At 41.0% G+C, this 15,815-nt stretch overlaps 1 protein-coding gene across 17 annotated transcripts in view; it reads right to left on the bottom strand.

Annotated features, from left to right (window-relative positions):
* BBS10 (Bardet-Biedl syndrome 10) overlaps positions 1 to 15,815 on the bottom strand; it is a 180,268-nt gene that overhangs the window by 118,659 nt on the left and 45,794 nt on the right. For 2 of the 17 annotated variants that reach the window (XR_009702513.1, XM_061204949.1), the window contains one exon: positions 14,283 to 14,330. The exons of 13 other annotated variants lie outside the window; for them this stretch is intronic. Coding sequence is in view for 2 of the 4 variants with exons in the window: in XM_061204949.1 (XP_061060932.1) it covers positions 14,324 to 14,330 (7 nt within the window). In the remaining 2 variants the exon portion in view is untranslated. Of the gene's footprint in view, positions 1 to 14,282; positions 14,331 to 14,426; positions 14,492 to 15,815 lie in introns of those variants that run through there. 2 more of the 17 variants (XR_009702507.1, XM_061204948.1) reach the window with 1 other exon arrangement.

Here is a 15,815-nt window from a genome sequence, read left to right as displayed (position 1 = left end):
TTAAAACAAGTAAAAAGAAACCAGTGAAATTAATTTTAATATTGTATTTCCATAGTACAGTTCCTTCTATTTAATCCAGCTTAAAATCCCATTAGGTAAACACTAACTTCAGGGGCCTACATGATTTGTTTAGCTTTAGGAAAACAATGAAGAGGCACAGGGAAGCAGTGTGGTGCTGGGCAAAGTGATGGGGTAGATGGTGAATATTCTGAAGGTTCTCTAGGCATCATCTCTCGGAAAAGAGAGAAGGATCGTCATCATCAGAAGAGCAATGTTTTAAAAAGTTGTCTCTGAGAAGCATTGCTCTTTATTCCCCGGCTTTCCTTCCTGGAGCTGGTGAATGTGAAGTCCCTTAAGCTCTACAGATGCAGCAGAAGCTGGAAGGAGAAAGGGCCCATTCCCCTCTGAGAGGCACAAGCAGAGGTCCATAGACCAAGCGAAGTAGCTGTGAAGGGGGGACAGGGAGGGGGACTTTTGTTGAGAGAGTTTCCTTCTTCTCAGAGCCACCTACACCTTAATGGAAACCACCAAAGTAATTTCTCCTCTTTTCCACCTTTAACAGGAATAAAAAAAGCAGTGGTAGCAAAAGCTAGACATCCACTGAGAGCCCACTCCACGGCAGGCGCTAAGCTAAGCACTTTCTGAGGATCATTACATCAAATCCTCACAACAGCCTGTGAGGTAAGCACGGTCATCACTGTCATTTTGGAGATGAGGCTCACCCAAGGACACTCGCCAGGAAGTGGCAGAGCTAGAGTAGAGGAGTGCTGTACCCGGGAGAGTGCGTGCTCGTGATAGGAGCCCATGATCCTGCCTTGTTCCTGACTAGTAAGCAGAGACTCTGAGGACCTGCATCGCTTTACACGAAAGTCAGAGTAGACTGAGGCTGAAATATAAACATAGCTGAGATTTCTAGACCCTGTTCATCGGGTTCCTAATAGCCCCAATCCTCTTTAGAAAGAAGGAAGCTCAGAGGGAGAAACAAACCCTGTAATATCCTTTTATTTCTGTAATATTATTTTCTGGATTAATAGTTCTATAATCCCAACTCTTTTAAGGAAAGAAGTTATAGGATAGGCCTTCCCTGGTGGCGCAGTGGTTAAGAATCCGCCTGCCCATATACCCTGAGAAAACCATAATTCAAAAAGATACATGTACCACAATGTTCATTGCAGCACTATTTACAATAGCCAGGACATGGAAGCAACCTAAATGTCCATCAACAGATGAATGGATAAAGAAGATGTGGCACATATATACAATGGAATATTACTCAGCCATAAAGCAGAACGAAACTGAGTTATTTGTAGTGAGGTGGATGGACCTAGAATCTGTCATACAAAGTGAAGTAAGTCAGAAGGAGAAAAACAAATACCGTATGCTAATGCATATATATGTAATTTTAAAAAGCGGTACTGATAAACCTAGTGGCAGGGCAGAAATAAAGATGCAGACGTACAGAAAGGACTTGAGGGCACGGGGTGGGAAGGGAAAGCTGGGATGAAGTGATAGAGTAGGATTGACGTATATTCACTACCAAATGTAAAATGGATGGCTAGTCAGAAGCTGCTGCATAGCACAGGGAGATCAGCTCAGTGCTTTGTGACAATTTAGAGGGATGGGATAGAGAGGGTGGGAGGGAGGCTCAAGAGGGAGGAGATATGGGGATATATGTATACATACAGCTGATTCACTTTGTTGTACAGCAGAAACTAACACAGCACTGTAAAGCATTTATACCCCAATAAAGATGTAAAAAAAAAAAAAAAGAATCCACCTGCTAATGCAGGGGACATGGGTTCGAGCCCTGGTCTGGGAAGATCCCACATGCTGTGGAGCAACTAAGCCCGTGCGCCACAGCTACTGAGCCTGCGCTCTAGAGCCCACGAGCCACAACTACTGACCCGTGCACCACAACTACTGAAGCCCACACGCCCTAGAGCCCGTGCTCTGCAACAAGAGAAGCCACTGCAATGAGAAGCCCACGCACCACAATGAAGAGTAGCCCCTGCTTGCTGCAACTAGAGAAAGCCCGTGTGCAGCAATGAAGACCCAGCGCAGCCAAAAATAAATAAATTAATTAATTAATTTAAAGAAAAAAGAAGTTATAGGATATTTTCGTATAGGTCAACAATCTCTTGTCAGAAACCTTTGTGGCTGGGTATTACATAATTTAGGATTTTAAAGATTTTTAGAAAGGTTATGCATTCATATACTATATTTTACATAATATCCCAGAGTTGTCTGCAGATACTATGGACCAAATGTGTCCCCCTAAAACTCATATGTTGAATGACCAGCAAGCTGTAAGCTAAACAATTCCCAGAGCGCACACAGAACTGGGAGACTTTCAAGTTCTGATCATTCAGAGTGAAGAGTCCTTGTTGAACATCTAGGGCATTCAGTAGATACCCTAAAAGGACCACACATTAGCAGAAACACTAAACTAGCCCTGAAGTAAAGGTTACTCTTAAACCCACACTAACAAGGCTTAAAAAAAGAGGCCTTGAAACATTCAAGCCTTGAAATGATCAAGCCTACAGCAATGACATCCAACACTCTTTTACGAATAAGTCCAACAGGGGACACACAGTTTTGAGGGCATTAGCCCGCTGTGGCTCCCTTTCCCTGGCAAAGCAATAAAGCTATTCTTTTCTACTTCACCCCCCTCTCCAAAGAATAAGTCCAACAAAATAAAATATGCAATTTTACATTCCAAGAGCCACTAAAAGTTACTAGACATTTGAAGAAGCAGGGAAATGTGATTCACGCCTAAAAAAAAAAATTGATCAATAGAAACAGATCTAGAAATGACAGAGATGAGGGAATTGGCATATGGCATTTTAAAGTAGTTATTTTCAATATGTTCAAGAATTTAAAAGAAATCATCTGCATAATGAGGAGAGCAATGAAAGATATGAAAAATTCACTGGATGGGTTTGATAGAAGATCAGACACTACAGAAGAGAAAATCATTGAGCTTAAAGACATAGTAATAAAAACCAACCAACGTGAAGCAGAGAGAAAAAAGACTGAAAAAAGAAATGAACAGAGCCTCAGTGCCTGTGGGACAAAATCAAGCCATTATACGTGTAGCTGATTTCCAGAAGGAAGAGGGGAAGAACAGAAAAATATTTGAGAAATTAATACTTGAAAAATTTCCAAACTACAAAAAACCTGTCTTTGTTATACAGCAGCAACTAACACAACATTGTAAAGCAATTATACTCCAATAAAGACGTTTAAAAAAAAAAAAAAGAACAAACCAAAAAACCCTGTAAATCTATGTGTATTAATTTTCTATCACAATGTTATAATTTTCCACAAACTTAGAAGCTTAAAACAGTACCCATTTATTATCTCACAACTTCTGTAGGCCAGAAATCCAGGCATGGATTAGCATCTCTCATTCAAGATGCTGACTGGGGTATATTCTTAGCTGGGGGCTCTTGGGGAATGATCTTCTGAGCTCATTTAGGTTAGAAGGATTCAGTTCATTGAGATTATAGGACTGAAGTCACCATTTTCTTTCTGTTGGCTAGGGACTGCTTTCAGCTTCTAGAGACTGCTCAAAGGTCCTCGCCACGTAGCCCCCTCCATCTTCAAAGCCAGGAACAGAAAATCTCCCTTGCATTAAATCCCTCTCACGCTTCAAATCTCTCTCATCAGAAAGAGCCTCGCCCTTTAAGGGCTTATCTGATTAGGTTAGGCCCACTAAGGAGGATCTTCGCTTCTTAAAGACAACTGTGCCACTGAACATAATCTAATCATGGGAGTGACTATCCCATCATATTCACAATTCATACCTCAAGGGGAGGAGATTATACAGGATGTCTACACCAGGGGGTAGGAATCATGGGAGCCATCTGAGAATTCTTTCTACCATACTATGAGAATCCAAGAAGCTCAATGAATCCCAGGCAGAATACATACACACGCCTCACCAAAACATGTCATAATCAAATTGCTGAAAACAAGTAATAAAGGGAAAATCTTAAAGTGAGTCAAAAAAAAAAAAGTACACATCAAAAACAGAGGAACAAGATAAGAATTACTATAGACTTCCTGTCAGAAACTGTGCTAGGCAAAAGATAATGAAATGATATTTTTAAAGAAAAACAAATGTCATCCTAGAATTTCATATGCAGTAAAAATATCCTTCAAATAAAGAAGGCAAGGGCACTTCCCTGGTGGTCCAGTGGTTAAGAATCCACCTTCCAATGCAGGGGACACAGGTTTGATCCCTGGTTGGGGAACTAAGATCCCACATGCCACGACGAGGATCCCGTTGCCACAACGAAGATCCCGCATGCCGCAACTAAGACCCCGTGAAGCCAAATAAATAAATAAATAAATAAATAAATTATTTTTAAAAAAGAAGACAAAATAAAGACCCTTTTAAAGAAAGGCTGAGAGAATTTATCACCAGAGGAGCTGAACCACAAAAAATTTAAAGTTCTTCAGAAAGAAGAAAAATGGTACCAGAAATAAACTTGAATCTACATAAAGGAATGAGGAATCCTGGAAATAAGGACATTGTGGTAGATTGCCTGCAAATAAAGGCAATCCTCTCATAATTCCTCTCATGGCCCTTTACAATGTAACATTGCTTCTCCTCCTATCACATGGTAGAATCTCTTTCTCCACCCCCTTGAATTTTGGCTGGTCTTATGACTTGCTTTGACCAATAGAATGTGGTAGAATGGATGATGTATTCTGAGGCTATGTCTTAACAGGTCTTTCACCTTCAGCATCTTGGAATCCTGAGACCACCATCATGTGGGAAGCTCAACCTTGCCTACAAGAGAATGAGAGGCTACATGGTTGAAAACTGAGACACTCCAGCTTAGAGGCAGCCCAACTGCCCTGACATGTGAATGATACCATCTTGGACATTTCTGTCCCACTTAAGCTCTCTTCTGACTGCAATGACATAAGTGAGCCCAAGTAAGATCATCAGAACTTCCCAGGCAACCACAGAATCATAAGAAATGATGTAAATTTTTTAAAAATTTTAATAAAGTTAAGCAAAGCTAAAAATTCCTCCAATTTGATTTATTTCATTAATATGGACTTCTGTCTAAGCAATTTCCCTTTAATTGAGTGAATGCCAAGGATCCCTTCATCATTGATGAAAGCATGATATTCAAGGCTAGCGATTAATTAACCTCACATTAACTAACCATCACCAGACCATTTATGTTTTTTTCACCTATATTCATGATGTCACCATCATTATCATCCCTATTATCCTCATGTTTAGCCATATTTTGCAACATTTTAGCAATTTTCCCTTCACTTAAGAAACACAATTACATTGCTGTCAATGACCAATATTTGTTTGCTATCAGCTTCTTCTAACATATTCAGGCAATAAATATTTGTTATAAATAACAGAGGTTGATATCATTACTTTTTCATTTACGACCCCAAATTTTTCTAAGTCTTTGTTGGCAACTTTATTTTCCACTATCAGAGTAGCCAAAATTCTGTGCTCATCTTTTGTCAATGCTGACTTAACTATATCATTCTGAGCGTTGGCAGCACCATAAATGTTATCCTTAAGACTAAACTCTTTCAGGAAGTCTTATATTCCTGGGCTTCTGTTCACTGAAGTAAGCATACAGCTTGGAAAGAGTGTTTATACTTGCTCTTCGTAGTGTACAAAATTCTTTGGTCCCAAGGTTGTAGTACTGATGTCATCTTCAGAGGAAAAGAAAACCTTTTCCATTAGGCGGAAAGTTTAGGAGGAAAGTGTGCAAAGCCACGGTCCAGGAGCAACACAACTTTACGGCTTTCTTCCAGTCCAGCTTGCCTGAAAGGAGCCTACGTTCATGGTACAAGGTAGCTATTAAATCATCATAAAATATTTCTCTTCTCTAGAAATATTTTTCTCCAGTAAAGTATTACACATACTTTCTTGTTTGCATACTATTGTACAGATAAGTTGCAGGCACCTGTCAAATTTCTTGGATGTAGGCTTTTTCCAGGTACTACCAAGTGTATCTCATGTGTTCCTGCAGCTCTGAACATGCAAGAACAGTCCACCTGTGTTTAGTGTTGTCAGAATCTATAGGTACTCTCTCCTCAGCCATTGTTAATGATTTTTCTTTTATAGGTGGTGTGAGGGGGGAACTTTAGTACCGGTAAAAAGCTTTATTATCAAAATTATAAATATTTTCAAGGCTAAAGTTTACATCAGACATTATTTTAACAAATTTATCAAGATTTTAGTTTCTTCAACATCAGTAGGAGTGTTTTCATTACAGATGTTTTAGATATTTTACATTATGATGTTCTTAAATTCTCTAGGCAACTATGATGGTCAAATTTTATGTGTCAACTTGGCTTGACTATGGAGGCCAGTTATTTGGTCAAACACCAGTCTAGATGCTGTTGTGAAGGTATTATGTAGATGTGATTAACAACTACAACTAGTTGACTTTAAGAAGATTACCCTCAGTAATGTCAGTGGGCCTCATTCATGCAGTTGAAGGCCTCAGTGCAAAATCTGAGATTTTGGAATTGCCAGACCCCATAATCATGTGAGCCAAATCCTTAAAATAAATCTTTTTTACATATGTTTAAAAATATACAAAAAATAATACCCTATTGTTTCTGTTTCTCTGGAGAACCCTGACTAATACAGCAGCCTTCTGAGTATTCACACTGATATCATGCTCAATTTTTATAGTATATTAAAGTAGCTTGCTTCATGACCAACAAACTAGAAGTATATGTTCACTTCTGCATTGTCAAATCCATTTGATAAACACACAGTCATGATCTACATCATTTGCCCTTTGCAATTAGTTCTTGATCACCACTGCATAGGAAATCTTCCACAACTTGCCATTCAGTTTTCAGTCATACATTGTTTTGATTCCAATATTCTATTTTTCATTAAGACAGACACCACGTTTTCTTCTGTAATAACTTTTCTTACTACGTTATTGATTACAACGGGTACTTCCTTTTCTTCTTTTCCCTGTTACTTACAGGGACAGCTTCTACTCTTTTCAAAGAGTGAAATTAAAACCAAATTTCAAAATAACAAAAATGCACACAGCAGATATGGTAGTGATGAGTGGGAGCTCTGAGACACATATAATGATCAGAACTGTCTTTGCCACCAAATGAGTTTTGCCTCTGCCCTTATAAAAAAGGGTTCTGTTTTTCAGAGCTTTTTGGATTTTGTAATTGCAGAGGAAGGACGGTGGACCTGTACCTGCCTCCTGCTGAAATGTCACACGTTTTGAAACGTTCTTGTCCTTGTTTGACTAAGCGACAAGACAGAGTATTCTCTGGAAAGAGAACTCTCCCTGCCACCCCATTTTGTTACATAAGGGACAGTAATAAGGCGACGGTGATCTCATCCTCCTGGCTTGACTTCCTTGGCTGAGCTTCCAGAGCAGTGGAAGTGAGAGCCTTCAGATCCATCAGGCAGAGCTGACTGATGACTTGGCCTTGGCTCTCACAGTTCTTTGCTGGCCCAGCATTCTAAATCCTGGTCAAGCTGGCACCCCAAAGGAATCCTTTTTTCTGCTAATATCAAATCCTACAAAAGCTTCCCTCACTCTCTGTGGGCTTCTACTCCCCAGCTGCTGGTCCCCAGGGAATATGCTTTCTTGGTTCATCAAATCTATGCCACTTGTTGGGAACACCGGGAGATGGAGGAATTGATGGCCAAGGAAATCTGCATACCTGCATTCTGCTCTAGAGTGAAATATATGCACAGAAAATGATGCTGGTCAATGAAGCCCAAGCCCAAGTGCACAGACTTGTGACCTAGCATAGACCACATATAACTTGGTTGAATGTATTTTTGCCCAGACTAGTCTGAGTCCTTAGGCCTTTTGTCTTAGCCTCTGGCCCTATCAAGGAAAAGATATCCAGAGCCAACAGCATGGACAGACTCTTTACTATTAGGGGTGAAATAAGAGAATGTGGGGGGAGTGAGAGGAGCTGTGAATATCTCCTGGTCAACAGCATCCCTGATTTTTATTCTTTGACCTGTTATCCCGTAGACATAACTTCTAGATCCATCTTATCCGGCCTTATGGGATGAAAATTATCCAAAGAATCAGTGTCAGCAGAACATTTTCCCCAAAACAGACCAATTTAAACCCTTTCAAAAAGACTATACTTTCTAGAAACCTGTCTCAGTCACTCTTCTTGCCCTTGATCCTGTTCTTGAGGAAAGAGCAAAGGTAGCAGTGATGGTGGAACTCTGAGATTCTCAGGGACAGCATGGTGGATGTTTTACAAAGTGATGGTTGAATGAATGAAAATGGAACAAGATTTCTCATAATCACAGTCAGCCTCTACCTCAGAATTAGCATAGAGGTTGCTGCTCAAGCCATTTGCTTACTTACCACCCTGGAGGGAAAAAATAATCTTGGGCTAATGGCTAACTGAGGCAGTAAGAGATGTAAATGCAGTAGATATTGCATTTGGAAGCAAGGAATCCAAATAAATCCCAACTTCCTCTCCACTTGTGTTTCTCTCTTCACTTTGGGAAGTGAATCAAAGACACTGATGACATCGGCACTGCCAAATATATATCAGATCTCAACATGTACTCTGTAATAGAGGTCACCCTTTAATAAGGAAGAACAACCCTACAAAATACTTATTCTCATCCTCCTTTCTGAATTAAAATCTTGACCTGATGTACTTGGCTGCTTGTGTTGTTTTCAGAAGAGTCTAGACTGGAAATCTAATTATATTGCATATTAGAACACTAACAAAACCTATCTTCCTTTATAGGCTATATCCTTATGGCCTAGATTCATCTTCATATCCATTACTTGAGCCATCTTAATGAAAGGCTCTGAATAAGTCTGGGAGAAAGTTCATTCTGATATGTAGTCTCACAGGCGTTCAGACTCAGACCTATTCTCAAGTCTCATTGGAAACTCACTGGTAACATGCAAAGTCATTTGTTGATTGAAATACTATCACTGATTAGCCACTGTAATTAATGATTAGTACTATCACCAATTAGTGAAATACTACCACTGATACTCTTTTGTCAATTATCTCATGGTAATAGTCTGAAACACCACCCTCTATATAGTTAATACAAAATCCATTTTTGGTATTTATGCAAGCAAAGGCTTAACACCTTCCACAAATTACAAGTTCAAAAAAGAAATGCTTTAATTTCAGCTCTTTACCTAGATGCAAAAAAAAAATTGCCAGAATTTGCTTAAGCTTAATTCAATATTGTTAAACCCGTTTTACAGATGAGGAAACTGTACAGATGAGACACAAAGAGGTACCATAAAATGCTCAAGGTCACATAAACAGTAAAGCTAGCATTTGAACTTAGAGAATTTGCTGACAGAAACTACGTTCTCAACTATTATGTAAAACTACCTCTCACTAATACCCTCCCTTACCAAGGCCCTAAGGCCTTCCATGATCTGGCCTAATATACCTCTCTGGTCTCATTTACTCCCATGCTCACTCTACTCCAGTCACACTGGCCTCCTTGCAGTTCCTTGAATATTTCTAATACACTCCCACCTCAGGGCCTTTGAAACTACTGCTTTCCTCCACTTGCAATCCTCTGTCCCCAAGTAGCCTCGTGGCTCTCCTCCTCACTTCATTTGGTGTCGATTCAAATGTTACCTCAACAAAGCAGCCTTCCCTGGACTCCCTTTTCATAAATGAATCCCCTTTGCCCCCTGCCTCTTCACCTTCTATTATGTTAATCTGCATTACGTACCTTCAGAGCACTTACTAAATATTACATAGTTACCTGTTTATTTATTGTCTATCTTCCCCAGTCAGAATGTAAGCTCACGGGGCAGAGAATTTGATTGTTGTGTTCACTGCTGTGTTACTGGCTCCTAGAATGGGCCTGGCACATACTAAATGCTCAATAAATATTTGCTGAGTGAAAGAATAAAGGAAGGAAAGACAGAACGGAGGAAAACTAAGCAATTCATTGATTATGATGCTGGTTGTGTAATCAGTAAGTATTTCTAACCTCAATCATACCAACATATGATGTTCATGATATTCTCACCTGTAACTCAAAAGATTTCTTCGTGTCATTTCCCAAAGCAAATGAGGATTCTAGCTCTAACTTTCAAAGTGCCTGGCAATGGGGATAATACAAATTAAATTAGTTCCTTGATTATCATTGTATTCACAAACTCTAATATTTATTAAGCACTTAATAGGGTCCAGACACTGAATTAAGCACTCTACATGGCTTATTTCATTTTATTGTCACAACAGGGCTTTTGATTTTTAGTATTGAAGTATGCACAGTGTTTACATATGTGAGCTCTGGGGTCAGCCTACCCAGATTTAAATCATGGATCCACCACTGACTTGCTGTTTGGCTTTTTTATCATCAGTAAGAGGACATAATACAATATTAACTGTACATAACTATTAGGGTTGCCTTGAGGCTTACGTGAGATCACGCAGATGAAGCACTTGGCATAGATTCTGGCACGTAGCAAACATTCCAACATCTTAGCTATTACTATCCCCATCTTCCAGATCAGGAAACCAAGGCTGAAAGCAATTAAGTAATTTGCCCAAGGTCACAAACAGCTAAGAAGTTGCACTGGGATTTAAACCTGGCTCTGTTTAACAGCAAAGATTCTTTTTTTTGACAAACCATCTTTTCTGCCTCTCTTAGTCTAGCTCTGTGTTCGAAGGGCCCCAGTGAAGTAAGTGAAGTGTAGAAAACTTTATGAACTTGACTAACATTCTCTTTTAAGGTATTAGAGGTAAATGTTTGAGAACTTACACAGGGCATTACTATGCGTTTGTAAGTATTGACAGAACTAGGCTGAGTGATGGTGACCTTGAGAGCTGTAGATATTTACACACCTGTCTAGAAAAAGTTGATCACGATTGATTGACTAGTTAACATGAAAAGGAAAATAATGCTTCTAGAAGAAAATTTAGGAGACTACCCTTATGATTTGGGACTAGGCAAAGATTTCTTGAGACACACTAGCTGTAAATAAAATGATGAATTGGACTATATAAAACTAGGAATTTCTTTTCACCAAAAGACACCATTGAGAGAATGAAAAGAGAAGCCACAGAGTGGGAGAAGATATTTGCAATACTCACAACTGACAAAGGATTGTTATCCAGAATATGTAACCCTACAAACCAATATGAAAAAGCCAGGTGACTGACTCAATAGAAAAGTGAGGAATAGACATAGAGAGGTACTCCACAAAAAGTGTCATCACAATGGCCAATAAACCGATGTTTATTTGTTTTTAAATCTACCAAGCATGTGGCATTCTCAATTAACATCCAAGGATCTGAAAATCCAGAAAAGACAAGTGTGGTGTGGATGCTGACAGAGAACAGAGTGTAAATAAGACAGGATTCGTGTCTACAGGGATCACCTCATTAAAATACACAACATAATAAAGTGCAAGGCATCCTGCGTAAAGCTAAGATTTAAAGCTCATGGTGGTAGCATAGCTTAATTCTGAATAAAAGGAACAAGGAGGCTTCAGAGGAGGTGACACTGAACTGTGCCCTGATTGATGCTCAAATGTGTGGGTTGATAAAGTGTCCTTCCCCACTTGAAGGCACCTTGCAGGTGGCACTGTTGACAGTAGAGGGAGAAGGAGGACAGTAGGAGCAAGTCTGAGCAATTCTCCCACAGCGGCACCATTTCAAGGATCGGTAAGACGTGGGGCTAAAACAACAGAGCTCACTTTGCAAGCACTCAAAGAGAAAAGTGTTGAAAAGGCAGTTCCTCTTTCATTAACTTACTCCATCCACCAGTGGAAGAGACCCTGCCCCTGTTCTGGCTCCTACTCTCTGCAACCCTCTGCCCAGTTTCTAGCCAGGCTTCAGCTTGCAGGCCACTGAAATAGAGATTCCTCTCGGTTGTTCCACATTTTCTTCAGTGGTCAGGTTTGATCTGATATCCCTACAACCCGTTTGGGTTTCATTTCTACATCTTTAGTGAAGTCACTTTTGTAGGTCGTCAGCCTTTAGCCTCTGGAAGCTTCAGGAGAGGTAGAATGTGCACTATTTCAGCTAATTTACCCTGGGTGTGGGACACAAAGTCCTGCTCCTTTAAAAGGTTTCCAGTGTTAGGCTTCCAGAAATAATGAAAATACTGTCAACTGGTCGGCAAGAATTTCAAAGCAGCCCTTTTATCTGTGGTGCAAAGGCACTAAGTTCGGCCTCCTTTGCTGTCAGTCATTCCAGTTTAAGGCACAATAGCTTTACTGTTCTTCTCGAGAAAACAGTGAAACCCTCCTGGAGCCATTTGATAAAGGGATTTTGGAAGAAAAAATTGGATGACTTTCCAGTGAAAATAAATCATTTCCAAGTGGGCCTTAAATGAAATTGCAGGGACACCGTCCTTCACACAGAACCAAGCACAAGTATGGATACTCACTGACATGTTTCACTCCAATTCATTTGGTTGTAAGGATTTGGGTAGATTATTTTACTCTTTTGGTATTTCCTTTTGGGGGGAGTTATTATAAATTGTCTATAAATAACAACAACTCCCTTATCTAAAATTTCCTTATAGTCTTATGTAGGGCAGTTGGAAGCAGGGGAGAACGATAAGACTTAACAAAGATTTGAACTGGATTCCTGAGGAAAAAGGAAAACTGAAAAAGTTAAAGTGGCTTTAAGTTCAACAAACTTCCAAAGCCAATTAGAAAACACCACGTGGGAAATATTAGTGGATGGCTACAATACTAACAGTAGAGTGAGCAGCAATTCAGACTTCAACCACCAGGCTGTGTGCACAGTCTTTAGATGTGTGGTTTTCAAACTGTGTTCCATGGAGGCCTATCGTTTTCCTAGTGTTCCATAGAGACAGAGGTGTCTCGGGGTAGGGGTACTGAACTCAGCCATCAGCCCTGAGTTCAGTACCCCTGATTCTAGCCCTTATGACCCACTTCAACCACCATGATGTGGGCTTGTATCTGTTTACATACTGGTGTTCCTTGTAAGAGCCGTTTGAAAAAAAAAAAAAAAAAAATAAATAAATAAATATATATATGTGTGTGTGTGTGTATATATGTTCAAGAGAAGGGGAGGGGGGAGAAGAGTTTGGAAATCATTATTATGGATCATTTCCCTTAGCTTCTTCTAAGAGTCTCTCAAATGAATCACTAGCAATTCAATCCAGTGCCCCTTAAACTGTGAGCACCACACTTAGACATGGGCAAGCAGGGCACCTTGCCACAAAGTGGGCTTCATGTTTTAGAGGGCTTTCCTCAAAAATTTCTAAGTCCCAGGGCTTCCCTGGTGGCGCAGTGGTTGAGAGTCCGCCTGCCAATGCAGGGGACACGGGTTCGAGCCCTGGTCTGGGAGGATCCCACATGCTGTGGAGCAACTAAGTCCGTGCGCCACAACTACTGAGCCTGTGCTCTAGAGCCCGCGTGCCACAACTACTGAAGCCCACACGCCTAGAACCCATGCTCCGCAACAAGAGAGGCCGCCGCAATGAGAGGCCTGCGCGCTGCAGCAAAGAGTGGCCCCTGCTCCCCGCAGCTGGAGAGAGCCCACGCGCAGCAATGAAGACCCAACACAGCAAAAAATAAATAAATAAAATAAATAAAATTTTAAAAAACATTTCTAAGTTCCCTTCAGTGCCTGGGACTGGCTGGGTACAGCAGTGCCATCCAGGCAAGTTACTTCGTAGCCCGCATGGTTCCTGTCCCTGTTTCTCCTCTTCAGAGTGCTCTCTGAAACTCTACCTGGTATGGATGGTCAACCAGTTGTCCCAAGGAACTCTGGAGCTTGCCCCTATGGGGTTTTTCTGGGATCACATGGCCAAGCCCCAGTTCCAGGAGTGCAGACTGACAAGCAGATTGTTCCTACTGGCCAATGCAGTATTTATTTCACAAGATAGTTTAAGACTGGGTTGCCAGAGTAGTGCTGACATTCTGATTTGGGGTTACTGACACTCACAAAAGACGTAAGAAAAAAATCAGGGCTTTGGACAACTGATAGTCCACTGCCCATCTTCGGACTTGAGCTGCATCTGCGGGCCTGTGCATTGGCTCTTGAGTGTCCATGCTCCAACTACAGTGCCATCTCTGGTCTCGCGCACCCAAGGGTATTGACAGTGGTAGCAGGAATCCTTTACCTCTAATCTTTGTTGCTGGCACCCAGGGCAGTCACCCCACTCCTTTTGCAGGCGACGTACCACATATCAGGGAGTCCTCAGGAGTGACCACACCTGTCTCCTCCAAGGCCTTTGAGATCATTGCTGTGCAGCAGCAGCAGGCCTTCTGATCAATGTCCTTTCTTTCCTCTGATTGATATGGTGACATCGTGTTCTCCCAGGTAGGTCTTAAGGCCTGCCAGATGAGGGATGGACATTCCTTGAGTAAATGGATCTGTGCTCTTCCCATTAGATCCACAGGCTCCTCTCCCATCCTCACTGAAGGTGGTGGTGTGGAAGTTCAGAGTGTGTTCAATGTTAAAAGAGATAACATTCTAGGAATGCAGCGATTATGGTCTAAAGAGTTCAAAAGAAGTCATGGTTGGAATATGAGCTATTTTACATTTAAGGTATAAAATCCTGAACAATAAATTTAACATGAGCAGAAAATGAATTATGGTTCACATTTTCCTGCATCCCCTGGACAAGACTTGCATGGTGATCATGATCAATGATAATGATCTCTGAGAGAATAACAATCTCCGAGAGGATCACTGGAAGCCAGTGTGACAGGCAGCATGATGGATGTTGCCACATCAGGAGTAATGATACAACCAGTGCGAAATAACTGATTTTAGGGAACTGCAGGAGCAAAAAGATCTATATTGTTTCTACAGAAATAGCTTGCGAAAGCCACGACATTTGAGTAATAACTGTGTTGCTACCTTTTTCTTGCAGTGGAAGATATAAATTAGCTGGGAACAGCATATTTAACGAGAAAGAGCATGAAGAGATAGTTCCTGGGCCTCAACAGGAACAGATGGGGACTGGATATTACAAAGAATCTTTCATTCACTGATTGGATAGAAGACAATTATGATCATCTCTACTCCACCTCATCTTTCATGGGCCCACGAACTTTGCATCTTCCAAACTGCCAAAGAGTGCTCTTTCTAAAATGCAAATCTAATCAAGTTTTTCCTGCTTACAACCCTTCAATATCTAGGGAACCAAAATGAAATTTTTTGGCTTGGCACATAATTTCCTTCATAATTTGTCTCTTAGCCTCATCTTCTGTAATACCCCAAGAGCTACTCTATGTTCTAATCACACAATTGGCAATTTTCAAAATCCTCAGTGCTCTTAAATGTTCTACCCTTTCTTGGGATTCCCTTACCATTAACTGTCTTCCTAAATGATTCCTACATGTCTGGCAAGACCCACTCAGGCTCTCACCACCACCTCCCTGATGTCTCCTTTCCCCCCACCTCTCCCAGGCTGAAGGAAAGCAAGGGGCCAGTGTAGCTAGAGAGAATTGGGGGAGGGAGGGAGAGAGGATGAGTTGAGGTCAGAGGGTGTGGGGTACAGTTCCCAGAGCTCCTTAGAGGATTTTATTCAGAGACAGATGTGAAGCCATCAGATGCCCGCCCCCCCAGTGAATTGCACCTCCCAATATTCACATCCTTAAGAAGTCCCTTCCCATTCTGAACGTAAGCTGGCTGTATGATTCAGTTTAACACAACAAGGCAGAAGTGACACTGTGCCAGTTCTGAGCTTAAGTCACCAGAAAGCATGGAAGCTTTTGCTTTTGTGCTTTGGAAATCCCTGGGCACCGTATAAGACGTTCAGCTACCTGCTGGAGAGACCATGTGAGCAGGCCATATGAAAAATGGAGAGGCCG

Source organism: Eubalaena glacialis, chromosome 11, assembly GCF_028564815.1.
Source record: "Eubalaena glacialis isolate mEubGla1 chromosome 11, mEubGla1.1.hap2.+ XY, whole genome shotgun sequence".
In the NCBI taxonomy this organism is placed as follows: Eukaryota; Metazoa; Chordata; class Mammalia; order Artiodactyla; family Balaenidae; genus Eubalaena; species Eubalaena glacialis.
The sequence above is the reverse complement of the archived record's forward strand: the minus strand, read 5'-3'. Positions and strand labels throughout refer to the sequence as shown.